Source organism: Camelus bactrianus, chromosome X (assembly GCF_048773025.1).
Source record: "Camelus bactrianus isolate YW-2024 breed Bactrian camel chromosome X, ASM4877302v1, whole genome shotgun sequence".
Taxonomy (NCBI): domain Eukaryota; kingdom Metazoa; phylum Chordata; class Mammalia; order Artiodactyla; family Camelidae; genus Camelus; species Camelus bactrianus.
In genome coordinates this window covers 40767729-40790348 of record NC_133575.1, presented here as the reverse complement: position 1 = coordinate 40790348, position 22620 = coordinate 40767729, and the positions used below count along the sequence as shown (strand labels likewise).

The window sequence follows — 22620 nt, the reverse complement described above, 5'->3', positions numbered from 1 at the left end:
AATTTTGTCAACTAATGTTTCTGTGTCTGCTGAGATGATCATGCTTTTGTTTTTTATTCTATTGATATGGTGTATTTCATTATTTAATTTTCAGATGTTACAACAACTGTGCATTCCTGGGATAAATCCTATTTCGTCATGGTGTATGATCCTTTTTACATGTTGATGGATTTGGTTTGATAGTATTTTGTTGAGGATTTTTGTGTCCATATTCATAAGAGATGCTTGTCTATAGCTTTCTCTTCATGTGATGTTTTTATCTAGTTTTAGTATCAGGGTAATATTCAGCTCATAAAATGCATTGGGAAGTATTATCTCCTCTTCTTTTTTTTTTTTTTTTAAATAAAGGATTGGAGTTACATCTGTAAGTGTTTGGTAGAATTAACCAGTAAAACTATATATGCCTGAGGTTTTTTTGTGAGCTTAAAAAATTATTAACTCAATCTCTTTTACTTGTTATAGGTCTAGTCAGATTTTCTAATTTTTCTTGAGTTAGTTTCTGTTGTGTGTGTCTTTCTAGGAATTACATCCATTACATCTAGGTTATGCATTTTGTTGACATACAGTTGTTGATGGTATTCCCTTATGCTTCTTTTTATTTCTGTAAGGTTGATAGTAACGTCCCCACTTCCATTTCAGATTTTAGTAATTTGAATCTCTTCTCTTTTTTTCCTCCTTGGTTGGTCTACCTGAAGGTTTGTCAATTTTGTTGACCTTTTCAAAGAATCAACTTTGGTTGCATTGATTTTTCCTCTATTGTTTTCCTATTCCCCTTTCCACTTATTTTTGTTCTAACTTTTATTATTTCCTTTCTTCTGCTTGTTTTGGGTTTAGTTTGCTCTTCTTTTTCTAGTTTCTTAAGGTGGAATTTTGGGTTATTGATTTGTGATCTTTCTTTTTTTTTTTTTTTTAATATAGACATTTACAGTTACAAATTTCCCCCCTAAGCATTGCTTTCACTGCATTCAATAAATTTTAGCATGTTTTGTTTTGGTTTTCAGCCATGTCAAAGTCTTTTCTAATATTCTTTGTGATATCTTCTTCAACCCATTGGTAATTTAGGAGTGTGCTGCTTAATTCCTACATATTTGTGTGTTTCCCAACTTTCCTTCTTTTCCTGATTTCTAATTTCACTCCTTTGTATCTAATTTCATTCTAAAGTACTTTGTACAATTTCAGTCTTTTTAAATTTATTGAGACTTGTTTTATGGTATGATACATATTCTATCCTGGAAAATGTTCATGTGCACTTAAGAATGTGTATTCTGCTGTTGTTGGAAGGTGTGTTCTATAGATGTCTGTCAGGTCTAGTTGGTTTATAGTGTTGTTCGAGTCTTTGATTTCCTTGTTGATCTTCTGTCTACCCATTATTGAAAGTAGGGTATTGATGTCTCTAACTATTACTGTTAAATCATTTATTTTCCCCTACAATTCTGCAGTTTTTACTTCTGGTATTTTGGGGCTCTGTTGTTAGGTGCATATATATTTATAATTTTTATATATATTTTGATGCCTGACACTTTTATCATCATAAATGTCCTTCATTGTCTCCAGTGACAATTTTGTTTTATAGCCTCTTTTGTCTATATTAGTATGGCCACATAGCTTTCTTTCAGTTACTGTGTGCATGATATATCTTTTGTCTTTTATTTATTTATTTTTTTACTTTCAACTTATGTGTGACTTTGAATTGAAAGTATTTCTTTAATGGACAACATATAGTCTGAGCAGGTTTTACAAATCCATTTTGCCAATCTCTAACTGAATGGGAGTGTTTAATTAATTTACATTTAATGTAATAACTGATAAAGCATGGTTTACATATGTCACTTTGCTATTTGTTTTCTACACCTTATACATTTTTGTTCCTCTATTCCTGCATTACTACCTTTTAAAAATTAGATATCTTCTAGTGTACCATTTAAATTCCCTTGTTACATTAAATATATTTAAATGTATTATATATAAATGTATATGTGTGTGTATATGTGTGTATGGGTGTATTTTTTTCTTATTAGTTGAACCAGAAATTACAATTAACATCTTAACTTTTAACAGTATAGTTTGGATTAATACCAAGTTAACTACTTAACCTCAATATTATGCAAATACTTTGCTATTATATAACTCCATTCCTCCACCCCTCCTTTATGCTGTTACTGTCATACAAATTACATTTTTATATATGGTGAACTTACCAAAGCAAATTTATAATTATTATTTTTACAGATGTCTTTTAAATCATGTAGGAGTAAAAAAGAAAGAAAACTACATTTGTGCTTTTATATATATCTATGTAGTGACTCTTACTGGTGGCCTTTATTTCTTCATATGGATTCAGATTACTATCTAGTGTCCTTTCATTTCAGCCTTAAGGATTCCCTTTAGTATTTCTTGTAGAGTAGGTTTAGTATTTCTTATAGCATAAATTCTCTCAGTGTTTGTCTTTTATCTGTGACTGTCTCAATTTTCCCTTTATTTTTTGTTTTGTTTTGTTTTGTTTTTTGGTGGGGAGGTAATTGGGTTTTATTAATTAATTAATTCATTCATTCATTTAAATGGAGGTACTGGGGATTGAACCCAGGACCTTGTGCATCCTAGGCATGCACTCTACCACTGCTATACCCTCCTTGCTCCCCTTTATTTTTGATGAATAGTTTTGCTAGATTTAGACTTCTTGGTTGACATTTTTTTTTCTCTTTCAGCACTTTGAATATCTGGCTTCCTTGGTTTCTGATCAGAAGTCAATTGTTAATATTATTGAGGATTCCTTGTATATGATGAGTTTTCTCTTGCTGCCTTCAGGTTCTCTTTATCTTTGTCTTTTGGCAGTTTATGATGTGTCTCAGTGCAGGTCTCTTTGTGTTTATACTACTTGGAATTAGTTGAGCTTCTTGGATATGTAGATCAATATCTTTCATCAAATTTGGGAAAATTTGTGCCATTATTTCTTCAAATACTCTTTTGCCCCTTTCTCTCTCTTCTTTCTTTCTTGGACTCCCATTGTGTGTATGTTAGTACACTTGATAGTGTCACACAGGTCTCTGAAGCTTTGTTCATTTTTCTTCATTATTTTTACTTTCTGTTCCTTATACTGGATAATACCAATTGAGCTGTTTTCAAGTTTGCTATTTCTTTCTTCAACCTGCTCAAATTCACTGTTGAGCTCCTATAGTGACTATTTCATTTCAATTATTGTACTTTTAGACTCCAGAATTTGTATTTGCTATTTTATAAATTTTATCTTTTTATTGATATTTGTTATTTGGTGAGAAACTTTTTCTCATACTTTCCTTTAATTCCTTGTGCATGTTTTAAATAGCTGATTTTAAGTTTTTGTTTAGTAAGTGCAATATCTAGATGTCCTCAGGGACAGTCTATATTGATTAATGTTTTCTAGTATATTGACTGTACTTTCTCATTTCTTTGCATGTTTTGTAATTTTTGTTGAAAACTGGACATTTTGAATTATATAATGAGTTAACTATGGAAATCAGATTCTCCTCCCCAGGGTTTGTTGATAATAGTGGTGGTGTTTGTTTAGTGACTTTTATGAATTAATTCTGTGAAGTCTGTATTCTTTGTCAAATGTGGCTACTGAAGTCTTGACTTGGTTAGCTTAGTGGTCAGCTAATGGTTGGACAGAGATGTCCTTAAATGCCTGGAACCAGTAAGTCTCCCAGTCTTTGCCAAGAGGTTCTGTGTGCATGTTAGGGGCACACTTTCAATATTCAGCCAGGCGGTTCATAACTTTTTCTCTGTACTTCACTTGTGCACAGCTTGAAGTTCAGTCAGAGGTGAGAGCTTAGGCTGTTCTCAGGTCTTTTCTGAGCATGCATATAGCTCTGGGCATGCATACAGCCCTGTACATGCATGTGTCCCTCTAGATTCCCAGGAATATGTTGGAGCTTTTCAAAGCCCCTAAGGACATCTCATTCCCTAGCTTTTCCTTTTAAGGTTTTTGGTTAGCCTAATGTTTGTTCCAACTGTTATCTACTGGTTCAGGCAGCTCTGAAGTCAGTCATTTGCTTTTAATTGTTTTTGACAAATTCCACAGGGAGAAAGTTTTCTACACTGAATGAGCTCTTGAGTCAGGTCTAATGAAGAAAGCCTTGTAAGTGGGGTCTTTCAGGGAACCACCAGACAGGTCAAATAATAATTCTCTGGGGATGAGGCTCTGAAGGAGTTCTAAACACTGTTCGCCCCCCTCTGGTGGCTTCTAGGTTTCTGGTTTTCACCATGATTGTGGACTGTTAGTTTTCAAGGCTACCACCTCTACCTGTTTTGGTAAATAAGTTTTATTAGAACCTAACCATTCTCATTCGTTTATGTATTGTCTATAGCTGCTTTTGTGTTAATAACAGTAGAGTTGAATAGTGGGACAGAGAAACCATATAGCCTAAAAAGCCTTAACTATTTATCACCTGGCCCTTTACTGAAAAAGTTTTCTGACCCTTGCTCTAGACTAGTGCTGGTTAGGAGAAATATAACATGAGCAACATATATAATTTTTTTTTGAGTAGCCACATTAAAAACTTAAAAAGAAACAGGTGAAATTAATTTTAGAAACATATTTTAACTCAATGTAGTCAAAATATTATCATCTCAACATATAATCAGTATAAAATTATTAGTGAGATATTTCACATTTTTCTTACTAACTCTTTGAAATCTGATGTGCATTTTATACTTACAGCACATCTCAGTTTGTACTAGCCACATTCCAAGTGCTAGTGGTTACCATATTGGACAAGATAGCTCTAGATCCTTGGTACTCAAAGTGTGGTCCCTGGACAGGCAGAAGTGTTTCACCTGGGAACTTGCAAGAAAGGCACAATCTCAGTCTCCACCCTGGACTTACTGGATCAGAATTTGCATTTAACAAGCCCTAGGTAATTCACATGCATACTGAAGCTTGAGAAGTAAAGGTGTATACCAATTTGCTATGCTACCTTTCTTTGGGATAAATACCCAGTGTATCCAAGGTAGTTTCTAATAGAAAATGTAACTCTCTGGGTAAAGTTGTCATTGTATTCTCTAGATCATGGTTGAATTGTCTGAAAATCAGTCCTGTAAGGTGATTGTGTGCCAGACGCTATACTCAGCACTGTGGGATTTGCTGAGCTGAAGAGGACAGGGTCCTTGCTTTCAGGGAACTTACAACTGCCAGAGGATGCCTGGAGAATAATACTCTGCGCAAGAAGTCCAGTTTTCTTTCACATTAAATCCTCTAAATAACTTCTCCATCTCAAATGTAAATGTGGCAACTAGGCACTGGCTTGCTCAAGCAGGCATTCAACTCAAGAGGTTCATGGGACAGAAACAAAACAGTTTCACTCCATTTGAAATTGGCTCACGGCAACGGTCTGAAGCAAACACTCAGGCTTTAGGACAGGAACTCAATGGGTTCTTCTGAAAGGGTAGCAACCCTGTGTTTGTATAACAGGAAAGTTATAACATTCATCATGCTCAGATTCAGGAACTGTGCACTCAAGTCAAGAGAAACCTGACAGTCTGATTTCCAGGTTCCAGTGACTTAGAATAGGAATTCCTATTTAAAGCAAAGAAAATAAGAAATGAGGAAGTGCCAGTCCTTGTTTCTCTGTGTAGGTGTTGACAAGCTATTAAATCATTAGGCTGTCCCTTGCCAGAAGCAGCAGAATAAATCTTGGAAGTTGACAAATGGTCAGCAGCTCTGTGTGTGCCTGCACACTCAGAGGCACACACAAAGGGCACACTGTTTCCCTTGGTTTATCTCCTGGCTGTGTAAATATTTCATCTGACATTTGGATTGGATTCTGAGCTAGTTTCCCACCAAGCTGATGGTTTTTTAATCTGCTTTCATCAGCCTACAATAAACTGTCTAACCTGTCTGCACCGTGCAGTGTACTCTGCCCACTGGCAAACAGAACGAATGGAACCAGGAGATCCCCGACATACTTTTCTCAGATGTCTGAAGATGAGGAATTGCACCCAAGGTCTGCGCAAGCCAGAAACACAAGCACTTGCCTCATGTCATTATACCAGCACCCATGAGCCCTTCCCAGACTCTACCAGTGCCAACAGGAGGTCACGACACAAAACTTGGGCCCGCCACCCTATTAAGACAGATCTTTGGCTCAGCAGAATTGTGCCACTGCCAAAGATGAGGATGGCCGTAATCTCATTCATTCTGGTTTGTATGCATGCTGGCTTCTCTTCAGTTTCAGATGAATTCCTTTACTTGTGCAAAATGTAGGAAATGGTGGGATAACCCGAATCACGAATTACTGGCTCAGAACGCTCCTATATAATAAAAAGAAAGGAAGTACTAATATACACTACCATGTGATGACCCTTGAAAACATTATGTGGAGTGAAAGAAGCCAGTAATAAAAGACCATGTATTGTGGAATTCCATTCCTATGAAATGTCCAGAATAGGCAAATCTATAGAGACAGAAGGTAGATTAGTGGTTGCTAGGGTTGTGAGAAGAGTGATGGAGATTGACTGCTAGTGGGTATGGGATTTCTTTTAGGGGGGACAAGAATGTTCTGGAATTTGATCGTGGTAATGATTGCACAACTCTGTAAATATATTAAATACCACTGAGTTTCACACATTAAATGGGTGAATTTTGTGCTATGAGAATTATGTCTTGATAAAACTGTTTTCCAAAAAAAAATTAAGGGTCATTAAATGATTTCTTCCCACTTCTGCCTCCAAATCTCCCACAGAAACAATCTTCTCAGCCTTGCTATTCTGTGTTCTACTTATAGGAAAAAGAAGCAAAAGCAAGACATGCAAGATGGTAGTAGGAAAGCTACAGGATCAGAAGAGTCTATCCACTCTACTGCCACAGTCCTCTAACATCCATCCATTCATCAATCCATCTGTCTGTCCATCCAACTCTCCATCCACCCATCCATTCATCGAAAGTCTGGTATGTACTAGGTACTAAGCATAGATAGACCATAAGTAAACTCTGCCCTTTCTGTTAGGGGCTTATGATAATGATATTCTTAACACTGACTGAGACACCCTGGATTCATGAATTGCCTTTTGAATCATCAAAGATTAAGCTATGTCAATTGCAATGTTAGTGTTATTCATATTCCAATTTTGGGGAGGAAATTAGGAATTCAAGGATGATACCCTTCTTTCAAAGTTTCAATGCCTAAAATATAAACTATCCTGGGCAATTTATACTAATAGAAAAGCAAAATATTTAAAGGAGGAGGAAAGATGCAAACTTCTCGTTTCCTCAAGATGTTGTAAGTAAGAGTACTTAATGAAAATAGCCAAACCAGAAAGGTGACAGCATGTCTTTCAAGATTTCCTCCTTTCAAATGAGTTGCTTTTGTGAATCCATGGCATTTATTAAGAAGTGACCTTTTCCTTTTTGTCTTAGTGTAAATGAAGACATAGATCTGCTGGTAATACTTCTGGTGTTAGTGAGTGGAAAGCTGGTATAAAGGAACTCAGTTGCTCATTTCTTCAGGCAGTGTGTCATATGGAGAAATAACATTTGCTCTTTGGAGTCAGGCAGGCCAGGGTTCAAATCCTAGCACCCCCTTTCTTTTTTAAAAAATTTTTTTGGGAGGAGTTAATTAGATTTATTTATTTATTTACTTACTTATTTAAATGGCAGTATTGGGGATTGAACCCAGGACTTCATACATGCTGAAGCATGTGCTATACCACTGAGCTCTATCCTCCCCCTCCCCCAGCTCCCCCTTTCAATTCAGGCCTTCATCATCACTTTGCTGCTGAGCTGCTCTTCCTATCTCTCAAAGTCACCTTTTGTACAGCAGCCCATGTAAACTCTCAAAATTACAAACTGGATCTTGTTATTTCCTTACTGTCAATCCTTCTTTGACACCACATCTTTGATAGAAAGGTCTAAGCTCCTTAGCATGACTCATAGAACATTGGTTTCATTGCCTGGCTCCAACACACCTCTCCAGCTACATCTCTTACCACTCACCACCTGACATTTTTCACATAATGGTTTATAGTTGCGCAGACACACACACACACACACACACACACACACACACACACATGCACTCACTCCTCTCTCTACTCGGGCTGTTATGCTCTCTGAAAACCATTTCCACCCCTTTGTGCCTGGATAACAGAATCAGTTTTTCATTGAGGGTAGGCAGCAGCAGAGCTGCTGTGAATACAGGCCCTCAAGCCGGATTCCAGGGCAAGTCAGAGCTCTGATCTAGCTTCTTTCCCCTAACTTTGGAACCTAGATTAGCGGCAGTTGAGAAGATCCTGACAAAAACTGCAAAAAGCCCATTCAATTCTACCATAAGCTACTTACATTTTTTTTAATTAAAAAAAATCTGAGTCAGTAAGAGATGCAGACAGTATAAAATTCCAGAGGTAGGAAAGGATATTTACTAAAAGAATAAGTCTCTGCTATGCCCTTGACACCCAGTTCCCTTACCAGCGTTTTTGGGACTCTTTCAAGAGATAGACTGCATATGTAAGCATGAAAATATAAGTTTCACTCAGTATGGTAACATTGTTTATACACTATCCCGAACTTGTCCTTTCATCTAACCATATTATCTTGGAGATCATTTCACAATGACCAAACCTCTACTTGTAAGCATTTGGATTTTTTCTAAATTTTTTTAATAAAACTACTCCTTAAGACCTCTTTCACTCTTCTCACAGTGCCTCTGCTTACCAGAAGAGAAATTCTTTTAAAAAAAACCCTCAATTCCTTTCTATTCTTTTTCATGAAAAATTGCATTTACTGTGATTTTGCTTTCTCATCTCAAAGGTAATACTTTTCATTTGGAGAAAACTTGGAAGATATAAAAGAGCACAAAGTAAAAAAGATCACTCATATTTCTAACACCAGTTAACATTTGAATGAATGTCTTTCTGCTATTTTTTTTCTATTCATGTTGCTGACACTTTACAAAAGGTCTAGTCTCATAATTGAGGGGAAAAATATGTGATAAAATGCAGTAAAAAAGGAATTATGGCTTACCATGTTTTAGTCACTAAAGCACCCTAAATTTAATGCACACAACAACCTTATGAGGTGTGTACTAGTCTCCTCATTTTACAGATAGGGAAACTGAGGCACAAGAATTGTTCAGCTTAGGAAGTAATAGTACTGGGATTTGAGCCTAGATCTATCGGAGCCCAGGTTGTGCTCTTACTCACTGTACTCTACTGCCTTTGCCAGTCTACAGTGTCTAGAAAAATTGAAAAAGGGACAGACCCTGTGACCCAGCAATTCCATTTGCAGCTCTTTGCTCTTCAGAAACTTGCACATGTGCCCAAAGAGACAAGTTTAAGAGTGTTCACTGCAATGGAGTAAATTCAGTGGCAAAAAATCAGGACTGATCCACTTGTCCATACAGATGTGAATGGATTAATAAAACAGAATAGCCATACAGTGAGATACCATAGAGCAGTTAAATGGACAGAACTAGATCTATGTGACTGGATCTCGAAAACAACATTGAATGAAAAAAGCAGGTTGCAAAACAATATGCACGTTATGGTACCATCTGTGTAAAAAAAAACCCCAAACATAAAACTCATTGCTCCACCCCTCTCCCTTGATACCATATCTAATTTCTGACTACTGTGAAAATGAAATAGATACACATCAAATTCTTGATGATGGATGCCTTTGGGGAGTCAGGAGCAGAATAGGACCGGGGATGAGGGTCACGGAAAAGTCAACTTATCTGTAATAATATATTTTTAAGAAAAGACATAAAGCTGGGATAAAATCTTAACCAATTTCAATTCTGAATGGTGGAAATACGTGCCTTTGGTAATTTCTTCTCTGCTAGTAGACTGCATTTAAAAATAATGTTAGCTAATTTTCCTGAGCACTTACTATGTATCAGGTATAGTTCTAAGTGTTTCACATGGGTTGAGTCATTATAGCCTTACAAACACCCTATGAAGTAGGTACTATAATAGCTCCAATTTATAGATGAGGAAATTGAGGCACAGAGAGGTTAAATAAATTCCTTGGGTCACACAGTAAGTGGTGGGTGTATCTGGCTCCAGGTGTATTTTACACCTTTACCTTTCTAAAACTTTTCAAAATCTAAATAAAACAGCAGCAAAGCAAATCCCTAAATGCTGAAGGAATGACAGGTGTGTGTTGTGGGGGCAGTGGAATAAACACAATTGTGCAGTTGTTATTCTGCCTGCCACCTTCTGTTTGTATTTGTCTATCAGCCTGGGGGTGGTGGTAAGAGCTCCACCCTGGAGCTGAGATAGCAAGAACTCAGAGTAGAAAGGCGGGGACCCTCTCTTGAGGGAATCAAACCAAAAACTCCACTCTGCCTCAAAAACAAAGCTAAACAACACAAAATATCAGGCAGAGCAAAATGAGATAGGCCAGTTGGGGGCATCACAGGGCAAACACTCCATTTGAGCCTGTGTGTGAACTGGAGTTCGCAGGAGTCAACTAAGCCGAGTTCCTAGATGAGAAAAAGCTGGGCAGGGAGGAGCTGGCAGCCAAGTAGGATAGAAAAATAAGACTGGGAGGAAAGAGGAAAGCCCTTTGACTTCTTAAGGCAGAAGGCAGCAGGTATCTGGGGAGTGAGGAGTTGGGTAGTCAGAGAAAGGGGAAGGTGGGGGGTGTTTCTGTAGTGCTTCCTGCTGTAGCCCCTGGTTTTCATACAGAAATCCCACTAGTCCCTGGAGCCATCTGCAAAGCAGCTCCCAGGCTCCCAGTAAATAAACAGATAGGAAAACAGTGGAGTGGGAAGAGAGGAAGACCACCCTGCTGGAAAGAGTCTGAAGAGCAACAGCGAATCATTTGAACAAGAAACGCTGTGAGGTTGTGCTGTGCAGTGCCACGGCGAGGAGCTTAGGACTCCAGAGCCAGCCTGCCTGAGTCTGAATCCTGGCCCTGCCAGTTATTCACTCTGCCAACTTGGGCAAGCCATCTGTGAAACGGGGCTAATCATAGACTTGTTGAGGATACAGATGAGTGAATGCATCTAAGACACTTTGAACAGTGAACAGCACCTAGTAATTACTCTATGAGTGTTCGATATTATTATTATCATCATTATATATGAGTATTTACTTGTTTCCAGGCACTGTGGTAGGACCTGGGGATACAGGGAAGCATCAGACAGTTTTTGCCCTTGCACTTAGTTTAGTTGGGGGCAACAGATGAGCAAATGAATTGCAATGCAATACAATAAAGTCTCAGATAACCACAGATATTCCTCGACTTAACAACGTGGTTATATCCCAATAAACCCACTGCAAGTTGAAAATATCTTAAGTTGAAAGTGCATTTAATACATCTAACCTACTGAATATCATAGCTTAGCTTAGCCTAGCCTACCTTAAACATGCTCAGAACACTTACATTAGCCTACAGTTGGGCAAAATCGTCTAATGCAAAGCCTATTTTATAATAAGGTGTTGACTATTTCATGGAATTTATTGAATACTGTACTAAAAACAGAATGGTTGTATAAAGAATGTGTCTTAGGGTATTGGTTGTTTCCTCTTGTGATTGTGCAACTGACTGGGAGCTGCAGCTCGCTGCACTGCCCAGCATCACCAGAGAGTATCATACTGTATATTGCTATCCTGGGGAAAGATCAAAATTCAAAATGTGAAGTATGGCTTCTACTGAATGTGTATTGCTTTCACACTGCCATAAAGTTGAAAAATTGTAAGACGGATGATCGTAAGTCAGGAACAGTCAGTACCTGTGTCAGGTGCTATAGGGTCTCAGAGAAAGACATGATTGACTATGGAGGGGAGTGGTGGCCAGGGAGGACTTCACAGACAAATGACATGGGAGTTGGATCTTGAAGGAAGAGTAGGATTTTATCAGGCAGCCATGTGGGAGGAAGGTGATTCCTGGGATAGGAATATCTTGGTCAAAGGCATGGCTGGAACCATGGTTCAGAGCAGTGGGAAAAATAGATTAGGGTCCAATCTAGAAGGATCCTGTGTACTCTGCTAAGAATTTGGGACCTGTAACCTCTGGGAGGGTGTGTGTGTGTGTGTGTGTGTGTGTGTGTGTGTGTGTGTGTGTGTGTGTTGTGTGTGTGTGTGTTGTATTGTGTTTGAAGCAGGGGGATAACATGATTAAAGTTGCATTGGTCAAAAATAACTGACATGAGGGATGGGTTGTGGAGGGAAAAACTGAAGGGAGGGAGACCAGTTGTGCTGCACTGATGTCTCCATCCCTACACCTCTTTCTCTGGTGTTCTCTTTGTCAATCAACCATTCACTCAGTTGCCCAAGAAAGAACCTTGATTTCCTCCATGACACTTCCCTCTCGTTCAGCCCTACATATAATCCATCAGCAAGACTTGTTGTTCTACCTCCAAATGCATTTGGAATCTAGACCACCACAACAGCCTGCTAACTGGTCTCTTTTGTTCTACCAGTGTGCCTCTCTAATCTATTGCCTACAAAAAGGCCAGGGTGATTAAACACACATACACTGCTATACACTAAACTGTGTCCTCCTCAAATTCATATATTGAAACCTTAACCCCCAGTGTGACTATATTAAGAATAAAGAAGGGGGAGGGTATAGCTCAGTGGTAGAGTGCATGCCTAGCATGCATGAGGTCCTGGGTTCAATCTCCATTACCTTTATTAAAACAAACAAACAAATAAACAAACCTAATTACTCCCCAACCCCCCCTCCAAAAAAAAGAATAAGGAAGTAATTAAGGTTAAATGATGTCATAAGGGTAGGGCCCTGATCCCATAGGATTAGTGCCCTAAAAGAAGAGACATCAGAACTTGCTCCCATTCTCACTTTCTCCCTCCTGCACTCCCCCTCTCTTTCCCTTTTCTCCTCCCTTTCCCTCTTCCTTTCTCTCTGTGCTCATGCACTGAGGAAAGGCCACGTGAGGACACAGCAAGAAAGTGGCTGTCTGCAAGCCAGGAAGAAAGCTCTTACCAGGAACAGACCCTACTGGATTTTGATCTGGGACAACTAGCCTCCAGAACTGTGAGAAAATAAATTTCTATTGTTGAAGACACCCAGTCTGTGGAATTTTGTTTTAGCAGTCAGAGCAGACTAATACACACACAGCATGCACATGCACGCATGGGTACACACATACACATCTTGTCTTGTCTTTCCTTTGTTTAAAACCCTTCAATAGCTGCCCACTATTTGGTTCACAGAAGTTGTAAGTCCTTGCCATAGCCTAAAAGGTTCTGTAATAACCGGTTCCATGACTATCTCTCCAACCTCACCTGTTATCCCTGGATTTCCCATCACTGGCCTTACTGTCTCTCCTTCAGTTCTTCAAGGAAGCACTGCTCTACTCTCTCCTAGGGCCTTCACATAGGGTGCTTCCTCCGCCAGGAAAGCCCTTCTTCTAGGCTCTTGCTTAATTGCCTCCACTTGGTCTTCAGAGCTCAGCTTTAACCTCAGTGCACTTTCTCCGATGCTTCCCCAGATTAGAGCACCTTTTCATGTCATATGCTATCAACTTCCCCTACTTCTACTGGGTAGCACTCATCTCAATTGGGTTTAAATAATTAAGTTGGTAACTGAGTTTTTAATGCTATACCTCAGCTGAAGTGTAAGCACTTACGGGTAGGATTCACACCAACCTTCTTAAAACTGGATACCCAAGTGTGTGGCACAAAGTAAGCACACACTACTTGTTGAATGAATGAATGAGTGAATGAGACTACTGTAATGGTCCAGGCAGGAGCTGATGTGGGTATAAACCATAGCAGTGACACTATGGTGACTGGAATACATCTTGTTTCAAAAACAGCCTTAATAACTACACTATGTATTAAGATTTTAAAATGTTAGTAGTGTTAACAAAACTTTTAATTAAGCAAAGAGAAGTCATGCCCTCATGGTCATAACACTTAGTGCTATAGACTGAACTGTGTCCCTCTGACCCAAATTCATATGTTGGAGCCCTAACCATTCAGTGTGACTGTATTTGGAGATGGAGTCTTTGGTAGATAATTAGGTTTATATGAAGGTGGGGCCTTCATGATGGGATTAGTGCCCTTATAAGAAGAGACACCAGAGAGCTTTCTTTCTCTTTCTTTCTCCCTCCCATGTAAGGACACAGTGAGAAAGCAGTCATCTACAAGCCAGGAAGAGAGCCCTCATCAGAAACTGACCATGCTGGCACCTTGATCTTGGGCTTCTGGCTTCCAGATTGTGAGAAAATAAGTTTCTGTTGCTGATGCTGTCCAGTCTATGGTATTTTGTTACGGTGGCCCACGCTGATTAATGCACCTAATTTTGGCTATAGTATTGGTCATTATTTATGCACTGCCTTATACAGTTTTTCTCTAATTGTTTGTTGGGCACAGCTTCTGCCTCCCAGCTAGGCTATAAGTTCCTAGAAGTCATGGATCATGTCTTTTAAATCACCAGAAGCATGTACAACCAAGTTGGGCACCTGTTGGTAGTCAATAAATGCTTATAGAAGGAAAGGATACAACCGCACAGGGAGATATGCTGAGTGTTCATAGCTAGAAAAGGATACTGAGATTGCAGTTGATGTCAGCTTTGTCACAGATGTCCTAAGTGTCTCTCAACAAATTAGCATATTTCTCTCTTTCTATCCATTTGTTTCTTCAGCTGTGGTGTTTCTTCCCTTCCTTATGGAGTTTTGGTGAGACTTAAATATAAGCCAGTATTTTCAGAGCCTTTGTGAGGAAGCAGAGAGACTAGGTTTTTGAGTCAGAAAAACTTGGATTCAAGATCTCATTTTCTCACTTACTAATGTGTATTGGAGCACCAACTTTGAGTGAGGTGCTTCATGCACACGGACTCATTTGATCTCCACAACCACCCTGCATAGTGCGTATGAGGACACTGAGCTTGTGAGAAACTGGGTAAATTACCCAAGGTCCCACTGCTAGTTAGAGGATCATAATCCCAAACTGGCTCAGGAGGCCACATTCTTTCTACCATGCTACAGGCTCCCGAAGAGGATAAAAGTTAACGTCTAGAAAGAATAACCTTTGTGGGAGGGTAAATAGGTTCAGTGGTAGAGCTTAGCATGCATGAGGTCCTGGGTTCAATCCCCAGTATCTCCATTAAGTAAGTAAGTAAATAAATAAATAAACCTAATTACCTCCTCCCCAAAACAAACAAAAAATACGTGCAAAAAAAAAAAAATAGAAGGAATAACCTCTCACATTGGATTTCACAAGACTCCATTCAACAGGGACAAAAGTTCTTGCCTTTCTTTGGGGAAACAGGAAGCTGCCACCCTAATACTCAAGTAGTGTCATAAGGCCAGTCGGAATCAGATTTTGAAAAGGGACTGTGACTCCAAAGAGAATATGAGCCACTTGACTAGGCTTAGGGTGCCATGGGGTGGGGATGTAGCTGTCTTATTTACTTCTGCGTTCTTAGAACCTAGCACTGTGCCTGGCTCTAGGAAGCACTTAATAACTCCTAGTGGAAAGAATTTACCCAGTTCAATGGAGGGGCTGAAAGAGAGTACATTCTGTGGCCTGGTACTGTGGCTTCTAGAAAGGTGTAGCTGTAGAGATTAGGCCTGAAAGAGCCAGTCACATAGCTGCTAAGGTTTGGAACTGAAGAAGTATTTTTCTAATACATGTTCATTCGTTCATTCTTGCGTTCTCTTTCTTTCGTTCTCTTTCTTTCTTTCTTTCTTTCGTTCTCTTTCTTTCTTTCTTTTCTTTCTTTTCTTTCTTTTCTTTCTTTCTTTCTTTCTTTCTTTCTTTCTTTCTTTCTTTCTTTCTTTCTTTCTTTCTTTCTTTCTTTCTTTCTTTCTTTCTTTCTCTTTCCCTCTCTCTTTTTCTTTCTTTCTTTCTTTCTTTCTTTCTTTCTTTCTTTCTTTCTTTCTTTCTTTCTTTCTTTCTTTCTTTCTTTCTTTCTTTCTTTTTCTTTCTTTTCTTTCCTTCCTTCCTTCCTTCCTTTCCTTCCTTCCTTTCCTTCCTTCCTTCCTTCCCTCCCTTCCTTCCTTCCTTCCTTTCCTTCCTTTCTTTCTTCCTCTCTCTTTTTCTCTTTCTTTCGGGAAGGTAATTAGATTTATTTACTTATTTTGATGGAGGTACTGAGGATTGAGCCCAGGACCTCATGCATGCTAAGCAGGCACTCTACCACTGGGCTATACCCTCTGCCTTTCTTCCCCTTTTTAATACATTTTAGATTCACAATGAAACAAGATTCCCTGGTGAGAATTCTCCCCAAGACTGGATCCAGACACCTAATAAAAGGGTTACAAGTGTACTTGTGTGTAATTTGCAAATGGTTTATGTCTAACTACATTCTCTGTCATCTGTTCTCTGGTGATTGTCAAGGTAAAAATTTATTACTACCCTAAAGGTTATTGCATAATTTATAAAAATAATGAAAATTTATCTTCTCTTTCTTAACCAAAAAGAACAGACAGTACCACGTTAACACTGTCAAGGCTGTTTAGGGCAGACAAGTCATATCTTTATTATTGCCAAATAAAGTGTTTGATCAATCACATTTAGGTTCTACTATAAAATTTAAAATGTGAGCTGTACCTATTCATATTAGCCAGGATCACTAAAGTTACTAGGATAGCAATCCCCTATGTCATCAACATGAGGACTGTCCCATTCAAATGGCATTTTGAGGGGATTCCAATTTCATAGAGGTCCTCCAAGTAGAAATCTGGGTTACTGAGGATTCAAAGCAAGGGTAGTTTTCCCTGCTGCTCATCAATGCAATTAAGGTTCAGTGGCAGAGACATACTTCTCAAGAGTAGAAGAGGCTGGGGTGACAGAGAGCAGAACTGTGAACATCCATTCCAAAGTCACAGGCGGAAGTTTTGCTCTGGAAGCCGATCCTTGACAGAGTAGTAATTTATAAATAGAAAGCAATATGGAACTCATCATTCAGCAAACATGTATTGAGAGCCTGCTATGGGAAAGATACTAGGTAAGCATCACAACTTAATAAGGACTTTTGAACCTATCAGGTCTTTTCTTTTCATTGCCTTAAACTATCATGTCCTGGACAAATGCTGGAGAGGCTGTGGAGAAAAGGCAACCCTCCTACACTGCTGGTGGGAATGCAGTTTGGTAGAGAACAGTATGGAGATTCCTCAAAAGACTAGGAATAGACTTACCACATGACCCAGTCATCCCACTCCTGGGCTTATATCCAGAAGGAACCCTACTTCAGGATGACACCTGCACCCCAATGTTCCTAGCAGCACTATTTACAATAGCCAAAACATGGAAACAGCCTAAATGTCCATCAACAGATGACTGGATAAAGAAGAAGTGGTATATTTATACAATGGAATACTATTCAGCCATAAAAACTGACAACATAATGCCATTTGCAGCAACATGGATGTCCCTGGAGAATGTCATTCTAAGTGAAGTCAGCCAAAAAGAGAAAGAAAAAATACCATATGAGATTGCTCATATGTGGAATCTAAAAAGAAAAAAAAAAGAACATAAATAGATAACAGAAACAGACACATAGACATAGAATACAAACTTCTGGTTACCAATGGGGAGGGGAGTGGGAAGGGACAGACTGGGAGTTCAAAATTTGTAGATACTGACAGGCATATGTAGAATAGATAAGCAAGATTATACTGTATAGCCCAGGGAAATATATACAAGATCTTGTGGTAGCTCACAGTGAAAAAAATGCGACAATGAATATATGTATGTTCATGTATAACTGAAAAATTGTGCTCTGCACTGGAAATTGACACAACATTGTAAAATGACTATAACTCAATTAAAAAATGTAAAAAAAAAATCATGTCCTGGAACATTGCAAAAAACCAAAACCCCCCCAAACCAAAAAAAACCCCAAAAAGCGCCAAAAACCAAAACCCCAAAAAACCACACACAAAAACCAAAACCAAAAAATGCAACCCCCCTGAACAAACAAACAAAAAGAAGCAAAAAAAAAAAAAAAATCATGTCCTGAATTTAAAAATGGCGATATAATCATGAGAAAAAAGAAAATCCAAACTCAGCATTAGTACAACTTATATGTGCCCCCTCAAGTGATGGTAGAAAGAATTGTTCAATATGCTTTAATGAGCTTTTGCACATGCTGTTCCCTCTGCTTGGAATTCTATTTCCCCTTCTCCTGCCTGCCTGGTGAAACCCTACCCATCCTTTAGGATACAGCTCAAATATCATCTCCTTTTTGTGAGCCCTTCTGATACCCTCCTGAGAGAATTCATCATTCTTTTCTCTGCACTCACAAAGCTCTTTGCACAGAACCTCTACTCTCACACCCCATTGTAACTGTTTTTCTTTCTCATACTGTACACTGAGCTTCATAAGTCAGGGAACACTTCTGATTCATCTTGGTACCCCCAGCATAATGCTTGCATATAGTAGTCAGTAAATGATTGCTGAAATCACCTGGCCACTTTGAAAAATAAATCTAGTAACACATTACAGAGTGTGTTACAGAAACCTAACAAGGCTTTGCATGTAGTAGGTGCTTAATGAAAGTGGGCTGACTTTGAATGCAGGAAAAATGGTGCTTCTCTTAGGTCAAGGCTATAGACACCAATTCTGCTAGCCCCTTCATGGCGCCACACAGCAGGTAGCAGCCCTACACAGACAGACATCCTTGTGATGTTCCAGGCACTGGATAGTACACGTGCCCCAAACCATCACTCCCACTGGCTCGCCAGAGAGCATGAAACGGTCCATTATTAGTCAGTTCTTGGGGTTAAGGCATTTGCTACAGAAGTTCCCTGTTGGATTACTTTCAGACAGAGGAAAAATACATCAGAAGCCACCTGAAAGACTTTGCACCTTTCAGAAGACCTGCAGATCATTCACGCCCCTCTCCTTCCAACGACAATCTGTAGTCCAGAGAGAATTCAGAACACAGGAAAAGGTCCTAAAGAGTCAAGCTCTCACACAACTTAAATTGTACCTTATAATCACAGTAGACAATGCCTGTCAGCTCAGAGTTACAAATTTCGCTGTTTGCAAAATCCTGTGAGGCACAAATCTAAAGAAGGTGAAAAAACACCAAATGCGAGTAAATATTATTAACATTTTTTGTATCAAAGCACTAAAAAAACCCCCTAAACTTTGGCTTTTAATCATGGCCATTTACAAAATCCCACTATTTTTTCTCTGGTGTTTGGGGAATAAAGCTCTTTTTCAATTCTGACGAGGCAGGTGTATAAGGAAACTCATTTTATAGTTTGAAAATTCTATTTTCATGGGAAACACACCTATCTTGTAGATTTTCAGTATATAATCACCAACACAGAGACAAAATGGTCAATTACTCGTCTGTTAGCTAGAAACCGGTTAGGCAAACACCAGATTTTCAGAGCATTCTAGTTAAGAATCATTGAGATGACCTTTTCCTAATTTTTGAAAATCAGGATGTTTTGTGACTCATCGATTACTTAGGGAGTTCTTATTCAGTGCTGGCAGTTTAACATATTAGGTGGAAGGCCACGGCTAAAATCTGTTGTATTTGAGTTGCAACAAAGACCAGTCTTGCTTTCAAACCATTGTCAGCATTCTCTGAACAGTGAAAGAATCGAGAGCCCAGAGATAAGCCAAGTTTCGCAGCACAATCCTCACCCACCTCTGTTAGCTTGGGAAGGGATGGGCGAAAGACGGAGGAGGCCAACACAAATGGAAGTGAATGGTGAAGAAGGAAAGGGAGGGCCAGAACAGTGGGTGAAAAGTTAACTGACTTCACTTAGACCACCATATTAAAACCAGATGTGTCGAACACGTTGGATGAGAAAAACTGGCGTGACTGATAGCGTGAACAAACCCTTTGTGCCTGCCTCCCTCCCAACACAGGATCATTACAGGGTGCCAGAGGTGTCATTTGATTTCATTTCACATGTAGCACATTCTCAACAAGTTAAACCGTTTCTAATCTTGTGTAATTAGATAGGTCTCGCTACATCCCTCAGCTGAAGGATTTTATGAGCTGCCTTGTTCTGTCTCCCTTTTGTGACAGCTTCTTTGGGGCTGGAAACTAACATTTGTGAACATTTCTTCCCTTCTGGCACCTGTCAGCTGGATGGGCTCTGGGAAAAGGAGGATGGGGAGGGAAGGAATGCAACGTTCCTCCCCCCCCCCACACCCCCATGCCCTGGTCTTTGAGCCATCTTTGTCTCTACATAGGGATTACTCTGTTCTGGAAAGTGCTGTTAAGTACACACTCCAAATAAACAATGGGCAGATGGGTGAATGGAATCATGAAGCTCTTGTTTTTTTTCAATTTAATTTTATTACAAATTTCAAGTTCCTTTGTTTACTAAATGGAGAGCCTGGGTGAGGTGCTAGCCAGAGACAGAAGTCCTTTAATATAGGCCAAGGAGGCCCCAGCCGGTAACGTGGATGGACCTTTGGCTCTTCGATCTTACCGTCCAGTCACTGAAGGCAGAGCCTCCGACTGGAGTCGGCGACGCCGGCATGACTGCCTTCTCCCCACTTCAGAACAAAGCTGTGAGGAGTCATCCGATATTTGACATTGGAATCAAAGGCTATATAAACACCAGGGCTTTTACTTCAGGGCAGAAGTAATAACGGCATGTTGAAATTGAGAGTTTTTCCTTCAAAAAGCTTTAAAGCCCTCCGCCCACCCAAAACTTTCTGAGGGTCATTTCTTGACCAGTCTCTGACGTCTTTGTGAGGTGGCTGACTGGCAAATGCTCTCCATGTGTAGACTGGGAAATCCCGAATTAAGGCTGATTTCTGCTTCTAGGCCCTGGGCCTTGTGCATGATTGATTATAGGCAGGGCCTGACCTCTCACCACAACACTCTGTGGTTTTTGTCCAATAATGAAAAAAGACAACTGAAGGAGTGCAGTCTACAACCAAAACGGGTGAGTGACAGGGCCACCTGACGTCCCCTGGTACTTTACAGTTTATAAATCGCTTTCAGAGTGGTCCTTTCAGGGATAGGCAGTGTTCACTCCAATTTCACCAAAGCAACTGGACCGCCGAAATAAGAGCCAGGCTGCTGGCATGGTCCTGGAGGCCCGGGATTTCTCACGCTGGGGGTGGGGCAGCGTGTGGGTAAGCACCTCGCCTTCCAGGAATAGTACCGCTCTGAACCTCCTCTGTAGACTGACTGGAACGGAGATTAAGCCCAGGGTTCTCTTTGCATTCCATTTAGCAGTTTGCTCATGCTTTCACTACAGATCAGGCTCAAGAATTCTTCTGCCAGCTGAGAATCTGAATGTTGCCTTGGCTGTAAAACAGTATCTTATTTATTCACATAAATCTCCTCCCTCTCTTGTCCGTGATTATTTTCACCCTAAAATGGAAAGAGGGGGGAGGCAAACTATGTAAGCATTTGGGTACTGGACAGCAGCCACCCTTGGCAATCTTTGTTAATCTTGGAGATTCTCACCCGCATTGACTGAAGAACAGTGACTCACCCAGAGTAACACATAGCCTCTCTTTCCTTTACTAAAGCTGTTCCTCAAAAGTGCTGCTGAGAAAAACCAGACCAAACCAAACAAAAACCTACAGTTCAAGGGCAAAAGGAAAAGCGCTAAGAGCAAAAAGATGGCTTTAAAAATAAGCCTAGAAGATTTTGAAGAAGGAGAGGGCGATTATCTCCAAGGGATTAAAAAGTGGCTTGTACATTTTAGATTTCCTTTCCACTTCCATATGTGAGACTGAAACATCTCTGGTCCAGGGGAAGTTATGACTTAGCTTCCAGCTCGCTACTTGAAACTTCCCAGGAGCTCAGGGAGGCTGGCAGCTCAGCACCCCTGGCCAGAGGGGTGGAACGGAGACAGCAAGAAGGAAGAAAAGGAAGAAGCAGCTGGCACAAATGCTGCTGAGCCGTCCTCTCATTCTAGCCAGTTGTATAGACAGCTGTCTCTTTAATTTAACCCTTAGTCCAGCCCCCAAATGACAAAGCTCACTTTCAGACAAGTCTCTTCTAGGAGAGACAGTGGCTGCTATAAAGAGGAGGAGCAATCTAGAGGTAACAGAGGTTATATGGGGAAAACCTGACACAGACAGGATTTCTTCCCTTCTTTTCCCCTTCAAAACGTGCACATGAGGAAGAATGCCAAAGGGAGGCTGCGTGTGAAGAGACACAAACCTGTGTAGTCAAAGGCGGTGTGGAGGAGGGAGAACAGGCTCACACAGGTTTGGGGACCATTTTGCTGCTACTTCTATTTATATTCTCTGGGATAATTGTGTAAAGGGGAGTTTCTGACTCCAGAATGGCCATTTGTAGCTGCACGTGGTTTTGTTTTTCCACGTTCCTGGAGAGCCAACTCAGCAATACTCTCAACAGATCTGGTCAATAGAGAGACGCTTAATTTTTCACCAACCTGGAGGCTAGGAGCATAACTGCACAAACTCTTTCCCCTCAAGTGACCTTAGAGTTGGAATCCTTGGTATTCAGGCTGGAAGCTACTTTGTGAAGTCTGTTCCAGTTAAACCCCAAAGAAGACTAGGGGAGGAATCTGAGCCTGGAGAAGGGAAGTGAACCGCCCAGGGTCACACGAGCTAGTGAAGATGCCAGCAGGTTTCTTTCTCCTGGCTCCCTGTTTCCTGTCTACCCTCCCACCCCCACCTTCAGAGACCCCCAGATGGAGCTGCCGTGGCAAAGTCTGTGCATTTTCCTACTGGATGTTTCAATTGCTATCCCATGACAATGTTGGCAGGCTC

General features: G+C 40.0%; 1 protein-coding gene across 4 annotated transcripts in view; it reads right to left on the bottom strand.

The window, feature by feature from the left end:
- HDAC8 (histone deacetylase 8) overlaps positions 1 to 22620 on the bottom strand; it is a 209775-nt gene that overhangs the window by 47049 nt on the left and 140106 nt on the right. Inside the window, exon 10 of one of the 4 annotated variants that reach the window (XM_010973583.3) lies at positions 892 to 21244. The exons of the other annotated variants lie outside the window; for them this stretch is intronic. Within the exon in view, the coding sequence (XP_010971885.1) occupies positions 21194 to 21244 (51 nt within the window). The 3' untranslated portion in view covers positions 892 to 21193. Of the gene's footprint in view, positions 1 to 891; positions 21245 to 22620 lie in introns of those variants that run through there. 4 annotated transcript variants of the gene reach the window in all.